Source organism: Alternaria dauci, chromosome 1, assembly GCF_042100115.1.
Source record: "Alternaria dauci strain A2016 chromosome 1, whole genome shotgun sequence".
Classification (NCBI taxonomy): domain Eukaryota; kingdom Fungi; phylum Ascomycota; class Dothideomycetes; order Pleosporales; family Pleosporaceae; genus Alternaria; species Alternaria dauci.
The window spans coordinates 2,973,777-2,997,593 of record NC_091272.1 but is presented as its reverse complement, the minus strand read 5'-3'; the positions used below and the strand labels follow the sequence as shown (position 1 = coordinate 2,997,593).

Below are 23,817 nucleotides of genomic sequence, written 5' to 3'. Positions count from 1 at the left end.
CTGTTCGCGACGCGCCGCATTGCCAAAAATCGTCTAGTAAAAGTAATATCACAACATACGCACTGGGTTTGCACAGATGGCGTGTAAGATTAGGATACTCGGTCCTGGTTATTTGTGTATACATATCCGTCCAAGTACATAGTCCAGTTCAGTAGTTGATTGCTCCTCTCAATGCGCCCGCCAATCGTTGATACTCCTTTAATAGCTCTTCCACCTCCTTGAGCTTCAAGTCTTGAGCATCCTTCGCATCTAAAAAGCGCTTGGCAGGTGGTGCAGTCTTCTTCAGCTGCTCCAAAGCAGCAACTGCCCTCGCTCCCTTGTCGTCTATTGGTGGTATTTCGTTCGTGGCTGTGCGGCTTAGTGGCTCTGGAGAAGGCGATGTTTTGACCTGCTCTTGGCTCGGTGATGGGAGAACAGGCGTGCTGTTGCTACTCACAGCACGTGCAAAGCGGGGCAGTACGTTCATACTAGACAACCGGTTCAAAGGATTGAAGGTGTTGCCCATGTTGCGCAGAGAATCGACAGCGGACATGTTGGCCGGTGCTGGAGATTCCGCCTTGGCAGGAGCTGGTGATGGTGCCTTCTCTTCTACATTCTGTGCTGTAGCGAATGCAACGCGTCGACCGCTACTGCTGCCCCCAGACTTTGTGGAATCGACGCTACGATCTCTAATTTGCCGTTTGCCAGCAAACAAATCAGCCATCTTCGCGTCCAGACCTCTGTTGACTGGGGCCTCTGTCGGCTCGTCACCTTGCACTGAGCTCGCTGCACTGACACTCAAGTTATCTTCATCCCGCTCTGCACGGGTGGGAGAGCCCACAAGCTTCATCGCATCTTCTAGTGTCTTGGGGAGTGCCGGTTGTTCTTGCATGGGCCCGTCTGGGTTCTTTTCTCTCAGACCACCGAAGAAGAATTTGAAACTAGTGTCTAATGTGTTGTTGATTCTACCAAGTGCCTGGTCGGCGGAATCCAGAATTGAATCCCGGACTGCATCAGAGGCAGCCTCGATTTTGTTAGTCTGTGTTTGGATGAGGTTGCTCAATCGACGTTGAGCTTTAGTGGTCGTTGGACTTGAGGGTTCTCTGGAGTGTGTTTTCGAGATAGGCGTGGCTGGAGTTTGTATGAGATCCGGCGCGTCCGAGAGTCCCAAGGGCATAGGTGTAATCTCAGATTTGGGCGTCGAAGGCCTCGAATCTGACTTTGTAGGAATGGCTTCTTCGGCACGTAGAGAAGACAGATCGACGGTTTCCAAAAATGAGATGGCTGCCTCCAAGTTGACCAGACAGTACGCAGTCTCGCCATCCATACGGCTGGATCCGCGGAACCGATGTATGAAATTCAGGTCGCTAATAACGTTCAAGTTGACTGGTGGTATAGTGATGAGTGCGTAGATCAGCGTTGGGAGGATTTCATCAGCAGACGAAGTGGAAGGAAATATCTTTGACAGAGCCTCGACAATGGACTTGTGTGCAGCAGTCAGATGTTGGACCTTTCCAAGCGGATACTTCTCCTCGTTCATCTTCAAGATGTCTTCACGTGCGGCAGACAGGTATTCCCGAATCTCGGGCTCCTTCTCTTTGGCTTTCTGGCGTTCCTCGTCAGTTAACTCCTCGCCCGTCATCAAGAGCTCTTGCAAGCCAATGCCAACAAGCGAAAGAGCAGCTGTGCGCGATCTGAGCTTATGGTCCCTTTCCTCGTCATCCGTGCTCCTATGCCGCCATATCCGCTGGTAGACCTTCTCGCACACGGCACGCTCCACGGCCTCTTCCAGTGCGAATCGCTTGAGCTCGAGCGATTTCCGCGCTTTCTTGCGGTCAGCCATTTCTGTCGCACTAAGCATCTGTTGTTCCCCTGACGGATCGCTTCCCTTGGAGATGGACGACGGTTTGCTTGATGGGGCGGCCCCTTTCCTAGCATTTGCAACATAGCTGTCGCTTGTTAACCGAGCAGAGAGGGTGGCTATGTGTGTGCTGATCTTTGCAGAGGCACGACCATAGAAGTCTTGGAAGAGATGGGCAAGGGCATCGGCGGATAGGGGGGTAGGGTGGACTTTGGCTGTGAGGGACTCGAGGAATCTACGGACACATTAACGTAGTGATGCGTGACGTGGGCGACAGAAGATACCTCTCTGTCAAGCTGCGGATCTCGATAGGCAGCTCCTCAAAAGTGTCGGGCACTGTGGGCTCTTCAACCTCGGTATCGTCGTCGTCGTCTTCCTTGTTGGCAAAGACATCGCCATCGGTATGCTCATCTTCCTCTGGCACCATGGCGGCCTTTAGCGGATCTAGCATGTCTGACGCATTGGGGCCTTGCAGTGTACTCGCTCGGCTTCGCGAGAGCGGACTCTTGGGCGCAGAGTCCAGACGCGTAAAGGAGCGGGAGGGATGCAGGTTTCTGGGCCGCCCAGTCATGTTGTTATTGTTGCAGGACGTGGAGTGGTAATCTAAAAGTGTCGTGCGCAGTCATTGGGGAGCTCATGCGTTCACGTCATGCGGCAGCAAGGGGCACTTTGGAGCGTACTGAGCATCCCCCCTGTTTTGGTACGCTTGACACGAGGATGCAGGAGGAAACAAAGCGTCCGACGAACTGTCTGCCAACGGAAGCCGGCAACGATTGACGTTGTAATGGGCGTTGGTGCCCGTGGTGGTTGGGTTGAGCTATCTGGAGCTCGCTATCAACGGAAGCGCAAGCTCCCCGCATTGACGCGGCGCCACTGGGCCAGTGAAGCACCGATCGTCATCGATGTCCGATGGAGGCAGCCATCACCTGCTGTTTGGACTTGCCATCGTCTTGCCTCTCTCCTCTCTGGTTCGTAGCCCCTTTTCCTTGTCATACTCTCACAAGATGCGACGACAAACCCTCTGCCCCTCTGCATCGCGCGTGACAGCCTCCCTCTTGCTGTCGTTCCTGGCCGCGAGCGCTGCGGGCGCGGCCGACATGCCCGTCCTGCCGCCGCCTCCGCCTCCGCTTCCTCTCCCGCATAATGCTCACAGCGCCGACAAGGACTTTACGCTGCGACACATCTTCCACCACGGCACCTACAAGTACCCAGAGCTTCACCGCCGCATCGACGTCCCAGAACATGCCGCCGTGTGGACCGCCGGAGACGACGACGCGGCTAGGCGCGAGCCTGTGCCGCGGTTGCGCGTCAAATCCGAGACCATGAGCATACAGCGACTGGCTGATAGGAGCAAGGAAACCATCACGGGCATCCTGGAGTGGGGGAGACGGACCGGGAGAGGCGTGCAGCTGCTCGAGGAGGACTGGACCATCGACGACATAGCAGGGCCCAACGTGACCGACCGAGAGACAGTCCTGAGCTTCGCGCGCATGGCCTCGGACGCCTACATACTAGAGCCCGGCACGGGGGAGTGGGAGGACGTCGGCGGCGGCTTCAACTACACTGAAGACTTTGGCTGGGAGTCGGATGGTCTGCGAGGCCACATCTTTGCCGACACCGAGAACTCGACCGTCGTCATAGGCTTGAAGGGCACGTCGCCCGCCATGTTCGACGGTTCCGAGACGACTACAAACGACAAGATCAACGACAACCTGTTCTTCAGCTGCTGTTGTGGTCAGGGCGGCCAGTACCTGTGGCGACAAGTCTGCGACTGCCAAACCTCGGCCTTCACCTGCAACTCGACCTGCCTCGTCACTGCCCTCCGCGAGAAGAACCGCTACTACTACGCTGCACAGGACCTGTACCACAATGTCACAGCCTTGTATCCCGATGCCGAGATCTGGATGGCCGGCCATTCTCTTGGCGGTGCCGTCTCGTCTTTCCTCTCCCTCACGTTTGGCCACCCTGCGGTCACTTTCGAAGCCGTCCCAGAGGCCATGCCGGCGTCGCGTCTCGGTCTCCCGGTACCACCAGGCCACCAAATTGGCTCGCTGCAGCAGCGCAAGTTCACCGGCGGCTTTCACTTTGGCCACACCGCCGACCCCATATACATGGGCGCGTGCAACCAAGCTACCAGTGCTTGTACAATTGGTGGATATGCTTTGCAGAGTGTCTGCCATACTGGGCAAAAGTGCGTATACGATACAGTCAAGGATTTTGGCTGGCGCATGGGTATTGGCACCCACAAGATTGTCGAAGTCATTCGAGATGTCATACTCAAGTACGATGCACCGCCCAAGTGCGAAGCCTACGTCGACTGTACCGACTGCTACACGTGGGAGTATTTTGAGAGCAACGGCACCGAGACTACTACTAGCAGGAGCTCAAAGCCAACAGCCACATTGACGTCAACTAGGTCTAGTCGCACGCGAACCGAAACATGCAAAACACCGGGATGGTGGGGATGTCTCGACGAATCTACAACCAAAGCACACAGCAAGACAACGATTACGACGACTTCATCGACCTCGACGTGCAAGACGCCCGGTTGGTTCGGCTGCAAAGACGAAACGACTTCTACTACCACCATGACAATCACTACTACGCCCGCTCCAGCACCTACCGTGACAACCACTTCGTCGACGCCCACGTCCACTTCATCGTGCAAGTATCCAGGCTGGTTTGGCGGATGCCTTGACGGTGATGACCCGCCTGCAAAGACACATCACACACCCACACCAACCCCAACAGCTACCTCGGCCAGCACATCGTGTACTTCTGAAGGCTTCTTTGGCCTGATATGCTATGACAAGCCAAAAAAGCACGGGAGGACGACTTCTAACCCGCCAGTGACTGAACGGATGGAGATGTAGACGTGACTTTTGAGACATGTAGGCAATCCAGAGTGTGTTTATTTTTTTTGTTTATTCCAGGCGCAAAGGCAGGTATTTATATCCAGACGTACATGGGGCGGTTGGAATGTGGCATTTACACGCATCGCGTTGTCTTTAATCCAACATAACTAAACAAATAAACACTACATCATACATTGCCCGTTTTTGGATGGCTTTGTAATGGAGTTGCGGAGATAGCGGGAATGCCTGTTCATTACCGTTCCCTTCGGAATGACTGCGGACCACCTAGTTTCAAAGGCAGTGTAGTGTGTAGACACAAGCTTTTGCTCGACTCGATTGAGAGATTCTTGTTGTGAGGCATTGGTGGCTATTTGTGCCGGAATTCAAATATCGCTCAATCGTCCTAGTCAAAGGCCGGGCTTCGGCATGTTATACAAAGTCAGTTGCGTCATAGAGAACGACGGCACTTTCCATGTAGAATCGACCCACACCGCTGCGCACCATGTGTTCCCTGATCCTGTCGCAAAAGCAGACGGTGTTGCAGAGTCAGACACGGTACCGTACGAGTTGGGCAGTACTTGGTAGCGTCCGCACCATGTGGCCGTATGAACTACGCGATCTGCAGCCCGAACAGCACGCGTGACAGGGATACGGCGAGCGCAAGATGCTTGCTCTGCTTGTGCTGGCGGCTGGTGTTGGTTGGCGTGACAAAGTGGCGGTCTGGCTTTGTGGTACGGGTTTGGGGATCAACCACTCTAGAAGATGAGAAGAGGTGGAAGCAGGCGAGTCGCGTCGGCCATAGCATCTAGCATTCCCCACCTACCCTTTTGGCGCAGCGAGCGACGGTGTGTTTCCCAGAACGCAACGGCAGCCTCTCTCCCTCTGCACGGCCTCGGGTGCCGATCAATGTATGTAAGGGTCCCCGAGCGTCTTGCGGTGGGGCTCGTCGCGAGGTTTCAGGATTGCATGCTTGCAGTCGGCGCGCGCGGATGCACGCAGCAGGTTTTTCGGGCTGGCGAGGCAGTATCTCGGTGTCTCCAGGGCCATCATGTGCGCTGCAGACGCGAATTCGCGGTCGTCATGGTGCAAAGTCGCATCAGAGTCGTGGCGGCACCCTCGCAGCCGTTGACCTGGCGGGTGACGCTAAATAGCAAATGTCGCAATAGACAGGGGCGGCTCGACGATAGCCCATCTGTACAGCTGACAAGGCGGTTTTAGCATGCGATTGTCGGGCCCAGAGCGAGCCAGCTAGCCTTCGCCGCCCTGCCTTGGAAATGGCTTTTTCGTCGATTCCTCTTAACTTGCTCGATCGCCGACACATCAACTTCTGTCTACTCGATCTTTCCGCTCTCCACCCCGTCCTCGTCGCCTCTCCGCTGTGCCTATTTGCCGTTTCCGCCCACTGCTTCAGCCCTACCGGCCTAGTCACGGGACCGTTTGTTTTCAGGCTCAGGCACCCCTTTGCTGGTTCTCAGAGACCCTGCAGCTGCTGCCGCACCTAGCCAGCTTTTCCTGCCCTGACGACATCACCCCTAATCATCACATTGGCTCGCGCCGCCGAGCCCTGACAATACAGCCGCACTGTGCGTGCCATCGTGCCTTTACTGCGAAGATACTCGGCTGCGTTCTGCCTCCGTCGGCTGTACCCAGGGCTGTGCCTGCACATCATCGCTCGTGCGCCCGGTAACACAAGGAGATTGCCTCACATACACCTACGTCATTGAGCACAGCGGCACTCCCCACCAAACCAATACCCTCCATACCGCACCAACCACTCCTGCATTACTTGCACACACTCACACGCGCGCACACCCTTTCGCAATTACCAAGTCCCCCCATATTCATGCACCTATCGCCTACTACGACTTAATCTGCCCGCCCGCCAGCCACATCCACGCTTCACCCAGCTGACGCGTGTGAAGGCCTTCACACACCATGTCCACGCCTGCCCTATCGCCTAGGCCTAGAGGCTCCTCCCACACATCTTCTCGCCCACGCGGTTCAGGATCGACGCCAATGACGAGGCCAAGCGCCTCACTACATCCAACGTCTGCGCTACCCCCCCTCACGCCCCGCATGAACGGCGTAGCCAAAACACCCAGCCATGTAGCCTCGCAGAAGATGAAGGAGCCCTCGACCCCCTCACCTAACTACTTTGGTCTTGCCGTCAACAGCAATGCCGACCACTTCTCCTCTAGTGCTGCCCAGCACATCCGCGGAAACTGGAGTCCACCCACTTCCAACGTGCGCTCGACAGCTGCCGCCTCCCCACGGATAATACCCGTTGAGCAGAATCCCGAGTTTGAGCTGTTTAGGAAACAGTCGGAAAACAACCGCGGTTTTGCTCTCGGCAGCTTCGACTTTGCCTCGCCCGGCCTGAAAGCACAATCCAAGAGCCCCTTCTTTACCAACATCGACTCGGCACAGTCCTCATACTCACAGTCGCAGTCAATGCCACCGCCCGACCGTCCAGGCGACAAGAGCGACACAAGCGACGAACAAGAGTTCGCCCCCAAGCCACGTTCGCCGAAGCGCATGCTGTCGACCGAGTCCTCCATGTTTCCTGACCGGCCGCGAAGGAATTCCCCAGCAAGCTTTGATGGACCTGGTCGCTCAGATGCCGTCGCCCAGTTCGCCGAACCCCGTATCCCACGACCATCGTTACCCGTAAAGAAGACGCATCCCCAGCACATTTCAATATCCACCCACCGGGCCGAGACGCTTCCTGCGCATTTTGAGGAAGAAGGCAACACTACCGGACCCACCATGGTCACGGCTCAACATATCGTCAACATCCTCCAGTCTTCGATTGACGAGGTCCTCCTGCTTGATCTCCGTGTATCAACACAGTATGCCAAGGCTCGCATAACTGGCGCATTGAGCCTCTGTATTCCTACGACGCTGCTCAAACGCGCTTCTTTCAATGTCCAGAAACTGGCTGAAACCTTCAAAGAGGATGAACAAAGGGACAAGTTTGAGCGATGGAGGAGTAGCAAACACATCATAGTATATGACGCCAACTCGTCGCAAATGAAGGACGCCACAACCTGTGTCAACACTCTCAAGAAGTTCACCAGCGAGGGCTGGTCAGGTGGCACGTTTATCATCCGTGGTGGTTTCCAAGAATTCGCAGAAAAGTTTCCAGCCTGGATCACACACCAAAGTTCTGGAAGCCCGACTTCTGGCACTGCTGCTCTTAACCTCAACTCTGATCTCCCTTCTGTCGCACCCGTTATTGGCGGCTGCCCCATGCCCGCAAGCCAAAACGCTGCTAATCCTTTCTTCGGCAACATCCGTCAAAACATGGACCTCATCGGTGGAGTTGGGCAGATGCCTGTCAAGCAGCCCGAAGGCATGACCCAGTCAGTGGAAGACGACCTTCCACAATGGCTTCAGACTGCATCCGAAGAGCAGGACAAGGGCAAGACAGTTGCGGAGCGGTTCTTGCAGATTGAGAAACGTGAACAGAAGCGCATGCAAAAAGCTTTGTCTGGTGAAGTTGTCTACGACGCCCCGTTGTCATCAGGAGGCAATGTACAACATATCCAGATTGCTGGTATCGAGAAGGGTTCCAAGAATCGCTACAACAACATCTGGCCATACGAACACACTCGTGTCAAGCTCGAAGGAGTTGCTGAAGGAAGCTGCGATTATGTCAACGCCAACCACGTTCAAGCCGCCTACTCCAACAAGCGCTACATCGCAACGCAGGGACCCATACCGGCTACCTTCAAAGTATGTTCTTGCCTGCATATGTCACTTTATTTACTAACACTTTGACAGGACTTCTGGAACGTTGTTTGGCAGCAAGACGTTCGCGTCATTGTCATGTTGACTGCTGAGCAAGAAGGTGGACAAGTCAAGGCGCACAACTACTGGTCGGATAAGCAATATGGCCATCTACACCTCAACCAACTCGGCGAACACAGGGCATCTCTGGAGCCGTCAAAGATCCACCGTCATAGGGAGCAGTCGAGGCCATCCATGGGTCAGCGCAGGTCAACGAACCCACCGAAGCTGGCCAACTTCACCAAGGAGGCAACTACTGGCTCTCCTAGCCAGGAGCAGCCTTATGTCATCGTACGCAAGTTCACCCTTTCGAACGATGATGAACCCTTTGCGCGTATGCGCGAAATCACGCAGTTGCAGTACTCTCACTGGCCCGATTTTGGAGCGCCAGCCCATCCTACGCATCTGTTGGGCTTGATTGAGCAGACTGATGCCGTTGTCCGCTCGGTCAACGGTGGCTCGCCCTCGCAGCCTGACCCACCCAACAGCCGCCCGATCATAGTCCATTGCTCCGCCGGATGTGGCCGTACCGGTACATTCTGTACTGTTGACTCTGTCTTGGACATGCTCAAGCGGCAAAGACAAGCTCGCAAAGCCAGGCAATCGACTCCAGTGGACACCGACGACAAACTAGCCAAAAATGAGCGTGAAGAGGACAGCTGGGTGAACAACGAAGAGATCGATCTTATTGCGAAGACCGTCGAAGACTTTAGACTGCAGCGACTGAGTATGGTACAAAGTCTGCGACAGTTTGTACTATGCTACGAGAGTGTGATGGAATGGCTCGTTGAGCAGCACCCAAAGTCTGCGTAGAGCGCGGCGACTCAAACGATGGCTATTGCTGATGGAAGCATCTTTGTGCCCGTAATCATAATATGGAAATGAGAAACACGAATTTGTTAACGACCAAGGTAAACGGGGGCAAACGGCGGCGCATGCATCATCGCTGGTGTAGGACTGGGACTCATTGGGAGGCGTTCTGCATGCACGCATCTTTGTTTGGCTTAGAGCATGTACATACATGGGTATGCATTGGGATAGGTGTCATGGTGATTTTGGCGTATTAGGGGCTTTAGCATAGTGTTTTTTGGTTATGTTTAGGTAATTTGAGAATTGCATCCTCCTATGTACACTCTGTTGCATGTTAGTCCGAGTCGCGAAGCTGTCACTGAGATGAAGGGAACACGATGGAAATTAGATAAAAGCCGCATTCTTCCCACTGAAGATATGTATATATTACCCAAAGACTGGCAAAAAAAAAAGGCAACAACACCATATCTCAGTAATACTACAGGTCCCAATAGCCGGATAATCTCAACAAACTACTCCCACGATGGGATTCCAACCAAGGCAGCATAAGCTAATAAGCAGCATTCCCCTGGTCATGCTCCTTGATATACTCGGGACCCTTTTCGAGAAACTCCTCCCTAGTAACAAAATGCTGCCTCGACTCCTTCTTGCCCGCCCATTGGGCCGCACCACGCCAGGCATCAAGAACACAGTCCCCAGCTTTCCTCACATTGATGGTTTGCTCAGCGGGCAGCACGGCACGGAGTTCAGAACGCAAGCGCTCCTCGAAGCCCTGGAACATGGTGTTGCCACCGGTGAGGAAAATGTCCTTTAGTACGTCGTCGCGGTGTGGTGAGTCTGCCAGACGCTCAGTGAGGATGTTGGAGGCGATTTCTACAATGCCAGCTTGGTCGAGACCTGCGATTGTGGGTTGGAAGACGACTTCGGGAACACGGATGCGTTCGACGTTGAGGTGGATCTGGTTCGTTTCCTTTTGGGATTCGGCGTCGAAGGGGTAAGGGCCATGGAGGAAGGAGTGGAGGATGGACTTTGTCCAGTCTGTTTGTGCTTCGCGAGTTGATTCTTCGGTGAAGTTTGGGTCGTGTTGGAGAAGCTGGGATTCGATTTCTTTGAGGTTCTTGGAGAGGTCTTCTTCTTCTTCGTCGTCGGAACCTTCACCTGTAGCGATGGTGCGGTAGACGCCCCAGTCTGCGTCGTCAGCGCCAAACGTGTCGTCGTCACCACCGCCTCGTCGCCGCTTCTTGGTGGGTGCGTCCGAGGCAAGGTTGGCGATGGACTTCATTCGCATTTGATTGGCGAGTGACTTGCGGTTTCCAAGCTCAGCCTTGAGACGCTCGCGGTCCTTCATCTTCTGGATAATGGCTTGGCGAGCTATCCGGCGCTCTTCTATCCAGCCTTGAGGATCGGTTTCCCGCCGTTGGTCGTCAAGCCGTTGCTCTTCTGCTTGCCGTGCCTTCTCCTTCTCCTTTTCAATCTTTGCGCGTTGGCGTGCATCGTAGTTTGACTTCATCAGTCGTTGCTGTCGCTTCTGCTTGATACCCTCCTCGTCAAGCTGGTCATCCGGAACCTCCAAAAGAGGAAATGTGGGTGCTTCGACCTGCTCCTCCTCTACATCGCCGAGGTCCTTGTTCCGAGCCTTCTTGATGGCAGCTTCTAGTTCCTTGACTCGTTTGTTGAGCTGGTTCTCATCATCAAAGTCATTCGACTCCAATACCCGTGCCTTCTCCTTCTTCGTGGTAATCTCCTCCAGTTGCGTCTGCAACTGGATGCACCACTCCAGCTCTTCCTCCTTTTTCTTCAGCTTCTCCAGACGCATCTTAGCCGCCTGGGCCTGCAGCCTACGACCGCTCTCCTTGCGCTTTTCTGCTGCAGCTGCCAGCTCCTCCTCAGTCTTTTGCACCACGATCTGCTCGGTATAGGGAAACTGAATTGTATGGTCTCGGTCTTCTAGGCCGGTCCAGTCGAGGTAGCGGCTGAGTTCATTCTCGTAGTCTTGTGATACATAGCAATGCTCTCGAACGAGGTCTTCGGCCTGGTTGTCGCTAATCTTCCCGGGGAATGTAGGATACTTCAGCCTCAGGAGCTTGAGCAGATATTGCGCCGACTGGAAACGACCCCAGTTCAGACGCGTGGTTTGCGATAACAGGGGCTTGGAGTTTACTACGGGAATAATGTGCGTAGAGGTGTACGAAGAGTCCATGACCAGGCCGTTGCGACCGCCGTTGTACGAGTAGGAGAAGAGCGAGTCGATGCCGTATGCGACGGATGGAGCGCCATAGCACTCGAAGAGGATTTCCGACATGGCTGTAGAGTTGATGTTAGCTGTACGCGGTCTCATGTGTTGTTGGCTCACGTACTCTTTCGTGAATAGCCTAGGTTCGCAACAGGCTCTGTCATGACGATGGGTCTATCTATGCGCCCGGAGCGTCCATCCACACCCAGTTTGACAAAGCAGTAGTCAAGCACGCCCTCCATCACGTCCCAGTTGTTCACGATGTTGCTGCCAGGCTCATAGACAGGTTTGGATTGTCCTCGCGCCGTACCGTCGGCATAGACATCGGAGCCGACAAAGGTAAAGGTTCGGTTGAGCTTGCGGTCGCGGTACCTCGCCATGTTGGGCAACACTGATAACCGGGGCTTGGAGTCAAAAGACCACCCAGCGCGGACGGCGGACGAGCCTACAGCATGTTAGTCTGCGTAGAAACATGGGCGCATCTGCATTGCGAGCGTACCATTGTCGATTACTATGGCAGTTTCGCTGTTGCTACGCGACCAGCCCTCTTTGTCAACGGGCCTGAAGCCTTCAAAAGGCGGTTCCGACACGCTCCAGAGCTTGGGTGGAGGTTTGGGTGGATTGCGCCCTACGGGTTGCGGCGCCTCATCGATAGCTGAGGGGGCCATGGCGGAGAAGTTGGCGATGGAGATTGGTCGAGGATGAGGTTGTTATCTCATGTCGCGGACGAGAGACGTGGCGTGTGAGCTTGTTTAGCGCGATTGGTACTGAGGATGCGCGGCATTGCGGTTGCCATGTGGTGAGGCTCTTGCAATGCTCGGTGGTCCGAGCCCGTCTCCGTCCACGGCCATGTTGCGCTATTTCACATGACGACCATGCTCATTGCTGTCGTGCACGAAACTTGGACATGGTCATATCTCATTATTGACTATCTACCCATTTCAGTCTGCCCCTAGTCTCCATAGATCGGGCCGTATGCGAGCTTTGGCTGTGCCATGGGAAATGCAAACTGCATACCACGAATCCTCCACCTCGCATGCTCACGCGGGATCCTTTAGACCGTTTGTTGCTATGTCCTGTCAGCCGTGTCATACGCCATCCTCGGCGGGACCGTATACCTTCCAAGTGGAAGAGAACGTTAGATTGGTAATTCTTGAACATCTGAGCTACGAGCTCTGTGTCCATGTTCTGGATGTTGATCTCTTGAAGATTCTTGTTCAGCATCATGATGGCCTCATTCAACTTCTCCTTTCGAATAGTCAGCATGCTTGTCTTGACTGTATCTGGAAACGTTTGGGCTGACTGACGACATTCACAATGATGCGAGAGAGCAGTTGGCTCTGTTGGTGCTCGTGTGGACTTTCCTGCAGACGTGGTCAGATTCACGCGCCGCTCCAGAGGCCTGCTTCGTAGCATCTCACCATTATCGTGCCTCTGTAATATTGGCGTTGGTGGTACGCGTTCAAGTTGCTTGGTGGGGAGGATGAAAGCAGTTAGTGTAGGCATGCAGGTCCAGATGTCGGGCGGGAGAGCTCCACCTCCGCAAGCTCCATCGATACAACACCAACGCTTTGCCGCGATCACATTGCTTCCTGACACAGCGCGCACCAATATCGCGACTTCTCAGCACAGCTCATCTGAATCAGCTTCGCACGCGATCATAGTGGAAAAACAACAGGCGGACGACGCGACAGGACAACACGGAACCGCGGCGAAGACATCCCAGCCGATCGACTGCGATTCCCTAGGATCTCGACATCCCCAAGCATGGCGCCATTGACAGCCGCCTCGGATGAGAAAACACATCAGGCGCTTCTTGACAAGCTCGATATCTACGCGGTGCCCAAGCCTTTCCGCAACCCAAACTGGAAGCCACCGCAGCGACGCAACAAGAACCTCAAGCAGATTCTCGGCGAGGCCTCACGCAAAGAAGCCTCGGTCATGGCCACACAGAACAACAGCGGTAACTCGACACCTGCCGTGACTGCTGAAGGCAACGCTGCTGCCGGCCGCGCACCAAACATCGCCCAGGCAGCCCAGAGTTTGAGCACCCTGGTATTGGAGAAGAACGGCAGAGCTGCTGCTGGGCCAGCGCCTACATACACCAACATCGAATCGGCCCCGAGCTTCCATCCCAGCAGTCAGAAGAAGTACTGCGATATAACCGGTCTTCCTGCACCATACACCGACCCCAAGACGCGTCTAAGGTACCACAACAAAGAGGTCTTTGGAGGCATCCGTACCATGCCACAGAATGTGTCAGAGGGCTATCTCGCCGCAAGAGGCGCACACACAATCTTGAAGTGAGCGTTACCTCGATGCCGAGGTGGCTCCTATACTCCAAGCTTGATGATATGACACGCGACCTTCACGGTCGGCGCAACGCTCCGTTTGATAGATGCTCAAGTTCTTCCACTCGTCCAGCGTCCCTACATCAAGCAGGCTAATGAAATGGGTCCGCGCCTGGTCAGAAACCCAGGTCTAGTTGAGGTCATGTATGATCATCAAAGTCAAACTACTCTCCACCCACCACGTGCCTTTCGGCTCATGGCTCAAGGAGGTGTTCCGGCTTAACCGTGATCCAGTATTCTTCTGCGCCCATGAGACAGTATACCAGGGCCTCGAGGGAGGATTCCTAGTTACAGCAGCTTGAAGCATGCTGTTGTCAAGGCGGGATCTACATTGTAATAGTCATTCAAGTGTCTTGTAGCTATTAAAAAAAAACAATGCATCAATTGCTCTTTCGTGCTGAAATTTTGAATGTCGACTATCTGTTCTCACTTTGGATGGACGAGGATTGTAGAGACTGAGAGTCATCCTGCCAGAATTTTATGCGATTACCCGCGAGAACTCCAGCGCTAGCAGGGGTATACTCCGGCCCGACCACCGACTGCGCGCGCCGCGTCTCAACTCTCACCGAGGGGACACGAGACAAGAAAACGAGAGACACGGTCTTCGTGTCTGACACAGTAAGACTAGGCGCCATTCTACTCCTTGTTCATCATTACCACTTCTTGACTCTCTTCAACCATACAACCTCGCACGCTGCGCACTGCACACATTCCAAACTTCCAAGATGCCGACTATGTGGCTCTCAGATACCCAAAGTATGTTGCGCCAACATGCAGCTTCGCAGCTACTGCATAGAACATCTGCTGACCACATGAACAGAGATTGGGGTCGCCTTCTGCTCAGGGGGTAGGTACGCGCCCACTACCACGAATGCGCCCACTGTTCAACATAGGATTGACAAGATGAACAGGCGGTCTCTTTCTAATGGGAGGTGTCATGATGTTTTTTGACCGCGCAATGTATGTTTAATCCCTTCATACATACATGCTTGCTTTGTTAACATGATCACAGGCTAGCAATGGGAAACGTACGTTTATACCACACCTCCGAACCTTGACCTCCACCGTCGAACCAGCTCTAATACCGCCTCAATAGATACTATTTCTAATCGGCCTTACGCTCATCATCGGAACAACTAAAACCGTCGCATTCTTTGCTCGCAAACAGAAATGGAAAGGCACAGTGGCCTTTGTCGCTGGTATATCGCTGATTCTGATGCGATGGGCATTCATCGGCTTCATAGTTGAGTTGTACGGCATACTCGTTTTATTTGGGGACTTCCTCATGACAATCGCGGGATTCGTCAGCAACGTGCCGGTGATTGGACCGTATATTGCTAGGGCACTCGAGGCGATAAGTGGTGCGAGACGGAATGCCGACCTGCCTGTCTAAGATGACATGGAGGGCATTGACGATACGATATGACGAAGTATGGAAGGAGACGTTAGGACTTTGTACGATACACAGACGCACGAAGAACGGAAAGGCGTTGGTTATCACTGGGTTGGTCGTGACTAGCAGGATAACAGAAGAGGGTTGGCAGTCGTATTCACAGCCAACGATGTTGCCTTGAACTACTACCTATTTTTGTCGCGACGAAGCATTATAATTCCGACGTAGAATATCAATACGTATTACTCCAATGGTGCTTAGCCACGCTGCTCGGATGCTCATAGACACTCCAGATACCTATTCAGGTACGGACAGGGACAGGTCGCAGCTGGTGTCCACTTCTCTCAATCGATGCGGATATTCATCGCATGAGTCTATGAAGCTCTTCAGATGTACCCGGTCGTACTAGGTTCCCAGTGTCATCGTACAATCACGACGGGCGAGGCCATGCAGCTGGAATGAAGAACACGTGCTTTCGCGTTAACGCGTTTCCGGAATTCCCCGCGATCGCGTGAATACACCTTCTTCACACTCTACCATACCTCTGCCGCCCTGTCAGAATTCCCTCCTTCTTGAATCACTCGCATTCGATCCCACGCCAAAATGTCTCGTGAAGGGTCGCCCTTCGTACGCCCTCCTGCCGAAGACGAGGACTACAGCTCGATCCATCGCGCGTTCCTGCAAGCCTTCCATACGCACAGCGTCCTTACAGTGGACCAGATGAAAGTCATCCTCGCTCATGTGATGACCGCATACAGTCTGTCTCAGAGCCTTGAATTGGTTTCATACGCTGACAGTCGCGATAGACCCCGAGCGCCCATGGTCAGAAGGCGACGTGACCCAACCCTACATCACCTCCACTATCCAGACCATCAATGCCAAAATCGAGGCCTTCGACTACGAAATCCGATCCACTCGCGATCAGCAGAGCAGAGACAGCATCTATGCCCTTGTCAACAACGCCAGCGATGCCGTCACTCAACTCGCTACCACTTTCTCCGCAAACGAAATCGCCTACATAAGACGTGTCCTTGACCACATGTTCGACACCAACAACACCAACATCCGCGAAGTGATGGCTATCAAACAGACAGAAGCCTCCCAGCTCGCCCGTGTTTCGCGCAGGAATAGGCAAAGTCAGGCAGCCAGCAGACAAAGTCATATCAACGGCGAAGTGGAAGATTCACAGACCAACGCCGACACAAGCATCTCGATCGCGGAAGCCGATCTCGTCCTGGAAACCCTTGTCAACGAAGCGTTTTTCCAAAAGTCAAAAAAGGGCTACTATTCCCTTGCCCCACGCGCACTCATGGAGCTGCGTGCTTACCTCAAGGAGACGTATAACGAGTCTGCCGAGGAAAACGAAGATGGGCGCGAAGTCATCAGGATCAGGGACTGTGAGGGATGCAGAGAGATTGTCACATCTGGCATACGGTGCAACAATCGAGAATGTGGTGTCAGATGGCACGATGCGTGCGCAAACCATTTCTATAGCAGCAGAAGAGGTAACAGAACATGCCCCCGGTGTAAGACAGATTGTTCGGGGAATGTGTGGGTGGGAGAACGAGCGGATTATGCGACAGGTGGGAGAGCGAGCACAGGCGGCAATCGGCGCAGCACGCAGAATAGAGACGTGGAGGAGGAAGAGGAGGAGGAACAAGAAGAGTGAAGGCGTGGGCTGAGAGACTATAGCATTAAGACAAAGATACCCATGAGACTTCAGGCATTGGATTCGTGTCACGAATTTGCAGATGCGTGGAAATTTGGTTGGTTCCATCATTTGTTTCATAAATTGATCGTAAATCAGTCCCTATCGTCTCACTCATGTCCCTTTTCTCTCTAAACTTTTCCCAACGCCAGATGCCCCCATACTATACACATGGTCTTGATCATTGCTCATCTCAATACAGATGTTTAGTGTACACCGTTAGAGGTGGTCTTGTTAGCGCGCCTCTCAGCGACGGCAGATGCAAGGTTCTCAAGAGTGTCGACGGTGCTCTCCCAATCAATGCAAGCATCGGTAATGGAGACACCCTTCTTGAGGCCGCTGGGGCCCTCAGGTGGGACCTTCTGGTTGCCTTCGTTGATGTTGGACTCAATCATGACACCGACGATGCCAGTCTCGCCGTTGCGGATTTGGTCGGCAATGTCCTTGGCTACAAGGGGCTGGTTGCGATGGTTCTTGTTAGAGTTACCTGTCCAAAGTTAGTGTCTATTGCTCGGTGGTCGTTGTTCAACTGTAGAGCGTACCGTGTGAGCAGTCAACCATCATGACCTCAGGGAGACCCTTTTTCTTCAAAGCTTCCCTCGCAGCTTTGATGCTGTCCTTGTCGTAGTTGGTACCCTTGGTTCCACCACGGAGAATGACGAAGCAGTGCTCGTTACCTGCCGTCCTGGTGATAGCAGCGAGACCTTGCTTCGTAACACCCATGAAGTGATGCTTAGCAGCGGCTGCGCCAATTGCATCCACCGCAACGGTCAGGCCGCCATCAGTACCGTTCTTGAAACCAATGGGGAAAGAGAGGCCAGAGGCCAGCTCACGGTGCAATTGCGACTCAGTTGTTCGCGCACCAATGGCACCAAGGGAGATGAGGTCTGCGAGGAACTGTGGCGAGATGGTGTCGAGCATCTCAGACGCAATGGGCATGCCTGCGGATGTGAGGTCTACGAACAACTTGCGCGACACCCTCAGACCCTTGTTGATCTTGTAGCTCTCATCAATGTCTGGGTCGTTGATCAGGCCTTTCCAGCCGACGGTTGTGCGTGGTTTCTCAAGGTAGGCGCGCATGATGATGCAGAGGTTGTCTTGGAGCTTGTCGGCAAGAGCCTTGAGTCGCTGGCAGTACTCGAGGGCCAGCTCTGGGTCGTGTAGCGAGCAAGGCCCTACCATGACGAGGAGTCGGTCATCCTTTTGTGTGATGATGTTGGCGGCTTCTTTGCGACCCTGGAGGACAGTCTTCTCGGCGTGTGCTGGAATGGGGATCTCGGACGCGAGAAGTTGAGGCGGGATCAGTGGGTCGTAACCAAGTACTAGACAGCCATGTTAGTACTCGCATCGAGAATTGAACGCAGGTGGAGATGTACCGCGCACGTCGTCGCTTGGGTTGGTAGAGTCATTGAAGGAAGACATGTCGGGTGTTTCTGTTGTAGCAGGAGCCATGGCGGTAGCAATGTCTCTATCTTTATATGTATGTATGTGTTAGCGTGCGCCCTCTCAGCTGAAACAGGAAGAGTCATGTTGCTTCGACGTACAGGATGCTTAAGCGACGCGGTCAGTCTTACTCCGACTGTGGCACAGACGAAGGGGAATATACAGCTGCCAAGTAGTGCAGGGCGTGTTGTGTGTCTTGAGTCAAGAAACCAGGCGAGCCGGGTGTGCAATTGTTTGTCCTGGCGAGTGTGCAGATGATGTATGCAGGCGCAGGTCCGAGGTCGGCGAAGGCTGTAGGTAAAAGACACCGTGAGCGCGTAGCAGGTACAGTCATATGCTATCAAATTATTTGGGTGTGGCTGCGAAACTTTAGGGTAAGGTGGGGCTGATGGTTCGTTCTGGGTCCCGCAAGCTATCGATACACCGCCGCCGGAGCTTTGCACATGCAGGTGCGCCAAGCTTGTTACTGTGCTGGATCAGCCACGTTCCTGTTGGCTGATGCATGTTGCTTTGCTGGGACCTGACGACGGCGTGAAGATGACCCTCTTTGTGTTGGAAGACTCGAGCACCGCGTCGGCGGCACTCGTTGACCCAAGCTGCAGCTCTAATCATCCCTCGTCCCTCGTCCCTCCCAGTGACCACCCACATCACCCCCTCCCTTCTCTTCTCAGGGGGCCTGTATTCAGCTTGCGACCTTGCGACGTGGCTGCGCGCAAACACGCCTCCTGCGACCGGCGCCATCGCATGTAGAAAAACACTTCACTTCTCCTTGAACATGCATATACGCAGCCCACGTGATGCCGTGCCTGGCTTCCAAGGTTCGGCGATTCCAAGGCTTGACCTCAGATGCCAATTCACTACTCCGCCACGCTAAGCCACAACACCGTCGACATCATCGCTACTACCACTCAGACGCTCCGCATGCAACCGACGGCTTACCAACTTCCGACACCCAAGGAGAAGGTTCCCCCCACACAGTCGCTCTGCCATTAGAGGCGCGCGACTCCACTACTCAAGCCAGGGTTCTTTTCATGCGACCTGAAACAGCGCCCCTGATAGTCATATCGACCCCTCGCCCACTTGCTTCCAAACATATCTATTAGGGACCTTCGACCGCTGTCCCGCTTCTCCAACTACGTCCTCCTCGAGCGCTCCATTCACCAGAAGAACCGTCTTGTCTGAATTATCAACGCGTTGAACGCGGCTACATAAGGATTACTCATTTCCCAAAGTCACCATGTCCATGTTTCAGATGATGGCCAGGAAGCGAGGCCGAGACGATGATTCAGACTCGGATTTCGATGAGGACAGATACCCCAAGGCACGTCAGCAATACGTTCTTGTTGGGTTTGGCTAATTGTACCACAGAAGTGCCGACCGGAAACCCACGAAATGGTCAGCCATGGCCAATTCCGTCCCCAAATACTTTCGAACCTACCCCACCGGGGTTCACACATGCCGTCTCCTCCAAGATTGTTCACGGACATCCGATCGATGACGCCAGCAAAATCAGAACACGGAGGAGCCTACTCGCCAGATTCGATATATGGTGGTCCTGTTCGTATATCGAGAGAGTCAAGCGGTACAGACATGGACATGGATATGGACGACGACGATGAAACGGACGTTCGGAGCCAGCCACCAGATTCGCCCGCCTTCAACTCCTTTGGCAACAACTTCATGCGACCGGCTATGCTCCAACCGTCTTTATTCAACTCAGATACCATCAACAATAATGCTCGCATACCTACACCCATACATCCTACGTTTAAGAGAGGAGGGATGAACGGATTAGGATACCCTATGAGTGGCTCAGCAGGTGGCATGGCTATGAACAACCCGCACCTACCTTCGGTGCAGGCACCTTCACCAGCTTGGAAGGGACCAGGGCAGCACACAGATGACGATCGGAGCAGACGTATGCCGTCGCCCATCTCAGAGGACGAGGATATTCCAGACACGCCGACTGCACTCACCCAGTCCCAGCTGTCGCGACTTAGTTTTTCGCACACCAGTACGGCCGATCAAATGGAAACCGAGTCTTCTCCGACACTGGCTCCACCATCAACGCCGCGGGGAAGGAAACGAAGCGGTGCACTCACGGGTATGGGCCGTTTCAGCATGGGTTATCGGGAGGACTGCGAAAAGTGCAGGCAGAGGGTCCCAGGTCACTATTCGCATTTTCTGCCCTAAAGGAAATGTACCCAGATTACGAAAAAGACGAGGTGGGGTATACAGCGGCATGGTGGATCTTGCTATTCGCCCATCACACTCGTATCACGACCTTCACATACACGAATTCTTCAGTTGTTTTGTCATCATCGCTGAGATCAACGCATCATGGGGTGGCATGTTCATGCCTCGGAAATGGCGTTTCATTCAGCGTGGAGTTCCGGAAACAAGATCCGAGTAGGATCATGCGTTTATGATATCCTCCTCAATGTACGAGTATTCTGCTTTTCACAAAAAGCATTGTCATGACATTTTGCACCCTACAGAGTCATTTGGCTATTTTGAAAATTCTGCATTCCTTATATGAGCCCAACTATGACAACAAAAACTCTGTCGGACCTTTTCTAATGACACAACGAAATGCATCCGATAGCATGTATGACGCTACGGCTAATCGCCTCGAGCTAGCATTAGCACAGCTTGGAAGCGAGTAAAGCATGGTACGAAACATGTGGGTACTGGGGATCGTCAAACGAAACGAGACGGCATGGCATGTAGTGTGGCGCAGGCCGACTTCTGTCATTTTGAAACGAACGATCTTAGGGTTCAGGCAGGTCTAGACCACGCTCACATATCGTCTTGTGGAGCTTTGATCGTGAACCACAGGATCAGGGGGTGAAAAGAGTTGATTGGCCTGAGGCAAATGCAGTAGTGACATTGGATTCATGAACAGACGGAGGCTGTTGTTCGGTGAACTCTTCGTGGTAGTAATATGGCTTTGGTCTGTGGAGTTAATTTCGTATTGAAGCTTTCAGCCGCAGAACGTGATAAGAGGCGCTTCTTCATGATGCTGTGGAATTTCAATGATAATGAAGAGAACTATGATGCAAATGCTCTCCCGGTAGGCCACAGACATGACACGATGGTGAATGGAGCCAGTGTCGACATTCTGATCTTGAGGAACTAACACGAATCTTCTTTATGACCGATGGTGGCCACTTCACGATTCGCGACATGAATACTAGGACTAGGTCGGTTCACTAGAGATGTCCCGTGGTATGGGTTGTACTTCTGAGGACTTTGCAGGGCTGTACGAAGATCTCTGGATTGGGGTCTTGAGTTTCTCGCCTGGGTGTGTTGTAGGGAGAATTCAGTATACAAATCCTTCTCTGTGTAACCAGTCTTCTAGAATAAACTAATAGAGATAACACGACCGTGTGAACAACCATGTTGATGATGAACTAGCCAAACCACGAAGCATCTCACCTGACATGCTCGATAGTTCGCTATCGTGACAGCATAATTCCATTCTCTCCCCAAGTAAGCGGCTAAAGGAAAGCCATTGATGGATAAGCACTCTTCTTTTGAAGCTTAGAGAAGCTGCCTATCGACGGCCTAAACAGAGGCGCATCGCCTGCAGCTTGTAGTTCTCCCGAGTTACTATTGCTCGCTGTTGATGGAATCTTCGGAGTCCGAGATGGTGGGAAGGACTGCTGCAAAATATCAAAGCTGCAAGCAAGCGACATGACCTTGTGTGCCGCCAAAGGTCACCTGCAACACAGAGACAGTTCCGGTGCATGTGAATGCATCGATACCTAGGTATTCGACATGCTGGGCAACTTCATTCTGTGAGAATCGTAGTGCAGGAGACTTCTCAATAGTCACCTCGCTACTTTTTCTGCCGCATCATAATATGGCCATTGTAAAAAACAAACAAGCTGTGAAGTACATGCTCGTTGCGAGAAGGAAGTCGGGATTCCAGTACGGTTTTCCAGACCTCGGCCGCAGACGGGCGCAGCTTATGTGGGACCCCAGCACCTTAGCGTTGGCGCTTGGGGCAGAAAGGCTAGCGTAGGCGCTAAGGGTCTGGCAAAAATTGAGCTTCCGACGAATTTCTCGAACACCACTTCAACATGTCGTCGAAGTCGTAAGTTGTCCCTACACCGCACGCATCTTCCAAAGCTAACGCGCGCCTTGCAGAACTGTTCCCACACAAAGTGAGGTCACTCTCGTGCCTGAGAACCTCCTCAAGAAGAGGAAGTCTCAAGAGAAGGCCCGCGAGGAGCGTGCGATCGCAACACGCGAAAAGCGAGGTACGGCCAACCCCACATGCTCAGAAAGACTCCAGGAGGGCGATTACGATGATTATAACAACCACACTATCGGCTAGACTACGGTCAATGTTGTCGAACTGTTAACCATCTTTCGGGAATGATGCAATCGCTCTCTTTGGAGTTAATGCATGCCATACTGTTGTAAACAGCGCTGACATGAGACAGACAAGAACAAGAAGAAGCGCGAGGTCATCTTTACAAGGGCTGAGAAGTATGTGAAGGAGTACCGCGATGCTGAGCGTGAGCGGGTGCGCATGTCGCGCGAAGCCAAGAAGAGTGAAAGCCTTTACGTCCCCGCCGAGCCAAAACTTGCCTTCGTCGTTCGGATAAAGGGTATCAACAAGATTGACCCCAAGAAGCGCAAGACACTGCAGCTCCTCCGGCTCCTTCAGATCAATAACGGCGTTTTCATCAAGCTGACTAAGGCGACGATGGAGATGCTGAAGATTGTTGAGCCGTTCGTTGCTTATGGCTACCCAAACCAAAAGTCGGTTCGTGAGCTCATCTACAGTAAGTTTCGACCCAAGCTCAATGTCATTGTCGGACACTAACTCATGTGCAGAGCGTGGCTATGGTAAGGTTGACAAGCAACGACTCCCTCTGACCGACAACGAAATCATCGAAGAGAACCTGGGTAAATACGGCATGATCTGCATGGAGGATCTCATCCACGAGATCTGCACTGTCGGGCCAAACTTTAAGGCAGCCTCGAATTTCCTCTGGCCGTTCAAGCTTAACAGCCCTACCGGCGGCTTCCGTAAGAGGAAGTTCAAGCACTTCATCGAAGGTGGTGACTTGGGCAACCGGGAAGAGAAGATCAACGATTTGATTAGGCAGATGAACTAGATCGTCGATTGGTCAAAGTTCTTGGTTTTCGTCTCTGGTTTGGCGCGTGAAAAGCTTTTGGGATATACCACGGAATCAGCATTTACATTGGCGTTTGGGATCCTGGACCTAAGTATATGGTCGTCTTACGAGTCTACATGCGAAACGCATGGAATCTGAATGAACTACGCAGTCACTGCGCCATCTTCCACTTGATTCAAACCGGTCATCTTGATATCGTGCGCTCGTAACTATCGTGTACTTGTTGGTGCCATGCGATGTGG

General features: G+C 53.3%; 11 protein-coding genes across 11 annotated transcripts; 7 read left to right on the top strand and 4 right to left on the bottom strand.

Annotated features, from left to right (window-relative positions):
- Nucleotides 1-148: 148 nt before the first annotated feature.
- On the bottom strand, nucleotides 149-2,411 carry ACET3X_000933 (uncharacterized protein; the record flags this gene model as incomplete). Its single annotated transcript, XM_069448284.1, has 2 exons — nucleotides 149-2,075; nucleotides 2,125-2,411. The coding sequence occupies 2 exons, from the start codon at nucleotides 2,409-2,411 to the stop codon at nucleotides 149-151; spliced, it is 2,214 nt and encodes a 737-aa protein (XP_069311175.1).
- A 433-nt stretch (nucleotides 2,412-2,844) lies between these two features.
- ACET3X_000932 (uncharacterized protein) lies at nucleotides 2,845-4,713 on the top strand (the record flags this gene model as incomplete). The annotated part of the gene is made up of 1 exon (XM_069448283.1): nucleotides 2,845-4,713. The coding sequence occupies one exon, from the start codon at nucleotides 2,845-2,847 to the stop codon at nucleotides 4,711-4,713; it is 1,869 nt and encodes a 622-aa protein (XP_069311174.1).
- A 2,058-nt stretch (nucleotides 4,714-6,771) lies between these two features.
- ACET3X_000931 (uncharacterized protein) lies at nucleotides 6,772-9,297 on the top strand (the record flags this gene model as incomplete). Its single annotated transcript, XM_069448281.1, has 2 exons — nucleotides 6,772-8,430; nucleotides 8,479-9,297. 2 exons carry the CDS (start codon nucleotides 6,772-6,774, stop codon nucleotides 9,295-9,297), a joined length of 2,478 nt encoding a protein of 825 aa, XP_069311173.1.
- A 547-nt stretch (nucleotides 9,298-9,844) lies between these two features.
- Nucleotides 9,845-12,195, bottom strand: ACET3X_000930 (uncharacterized protein; the record flags this gene model as incomplete). Its single annotated transcript, XM_069448280.1, has 3 exons — nucleotides 9,845-11,598; nucleotides 11,652-11,972; nucleotides 12,027-12,195. 3 exons carry the CDS (start codon nucleotides 12,193-12,195, stop codon nucleotides 9,845-9,847), a joined length of 2,244 nt encoding a protein of 747 aa, XP_069311172.1.
- A 372-nt stretch (nucleotides 12,196-12,567) lies between these two features.
- Nucleotides 12,568-12,951, bottom strand: ACET3X_000929 (uncharacterized protein; the record flags this gene model as incomplete). The annotated part of the gene is made up of 4 exons (XM_069448279.1): nucleotides 12,568-12,596; nucleotides 12,646-12,775; nucleotides 12,835-12,891; nucleotides 12,949-12,951. 4 exons carry the CDS (start codon nucleotides 12,949-12,951, stop codon nucleotides 12,568-12,570), a joined length of 219 nt encoding a protein of 72 aa, XP_069311171.1.
- A 343-nt stretch (nucleotides 12,952-13,294) lies between these two features.
- On the top strand, nucleotides 13,295-13,834 carry ACET3X_000928 (uncharacterized protein; the record flags this gene model as incomplete). Its single annotated transcript, XM_069448278.1, has 1 exon — nucleotides 13,295-13,834. One exon carries the CDS (start codon nucleotides 13,295-13,297, stop codon nucleotides 13,832-13,834), a length of 540 nt encoding a protein of 179 aa, XP_069311170.1.
- A 769-nt stretch (nucleotides 13,835-14,603) lies between these two features.
- On the top strand, nucleotides 14,604-15,271 carry ACET3X_000927 (uncharacterized protein; the record flags this gene model as incomplete). The annotated part of the gene is made up of 5 exons (XM_069448277.1): nucleotides 14,604-14,634; nucleotides 14,699-14,725; nucleotides 14,790-14,838; nucleotides 14,891-14,906; nucleotides 14,975-15,271. The coding sequence occupies 5 exons, from the start codon at nucleotides 14,604-14,606 to the stop codon at nucleotides 15,269-15,271; spliced, it is 420 nt and encodes a 139-aa protein (XP_069311169.1).
- A 603-nt stretch (nucleotides 15,272-15,874) lies between these two features.
- ACET3X_000926 (uncharacterized protein) lies at nucleotides 15,875-16,940 on the top strand (the record flags this gene model as incomplete). The annotated part of the gene is made up of 3 exons (XM_069448276.1): nucleotides 15,875-16,028; nucleotides 16,078-16,668; nucleotides 16,855-16,940. 3 exons carry the CDS (start codon nucleotides 15,875-15,877, stop codon nucleotides 16,938-16,940), a joined length of 831 nt encoding a protein of 276 aa, XP_069311168.1.
- Nucleotides 16,941-17,185: 245 nt separating this feature from the next.
- On the bottom strand, nucleotides 17,186-18,756 carry ACET3X_000925 (uncharacterized protein; the record flags this gene model as incomplete). Its single annotated transcript, XM_069448275.1, has 5 exons — nucleotides 17,186-17,466; nucleotides 17,522-18,301; nucleotides 18,356-18,451; nucleotides 18,524-18,529; nucleotides 18,633-18,756. 5 exons carry the CDS (start codon nucleotides 18,754-18,756, stop codon nucleotides 17,186-17,188), a joined length of 1,287 nt encoding a protein of 428 aa, XP_069311167.1.
- Nucleotides 18,757-19,659: 903 nt separating this feature from the next.
- ACET3X_000924 (uncharacterized protein) lies at nucleotides 19,660-20,615 on the top strand (the record flags this gene model as incomplete). The annotated part of the gene is made up of 2 exons (XM_069448274.1): nucleotides 19,660-19,743; nucleotides 19,791-20,615. The coding sequence occupies 2 exons, from the start codon at nucleotides 19,660-19,662 to the stop codon at nucleotides 20,613-20,615; spliced, it is 909 nt and encodes a 302-aa protein (XP_069311166.1).
- A 1,892-nt stretch (nucleotides 20,616-22,507) lies between these two features.
- Nucleotides 22,508-23,554, top strand: ACET3X_000923 (60S ribosomal protein uL30; the record flags this gene model as incomplete). The annotated part of the gene is made up of 4 exons (XM_069448273.1): nucleotides 22,508-22,521; nucleotides 22,575-22,687; nucleotides 22,874-23,218; nucleotides 23,271-23,554. The coding sequence occupies 4 exons, from the start codon at nucleotides 22,508-22,510 to the stop codon at nucleotides 23,552-23,554; spliced, it is 756 nt and encodes a 251-aa protein (XP_069311165.1).
- Between the last annotated feature and the right edge of the window lie 263 nt (nucleotides 23,555-23,817).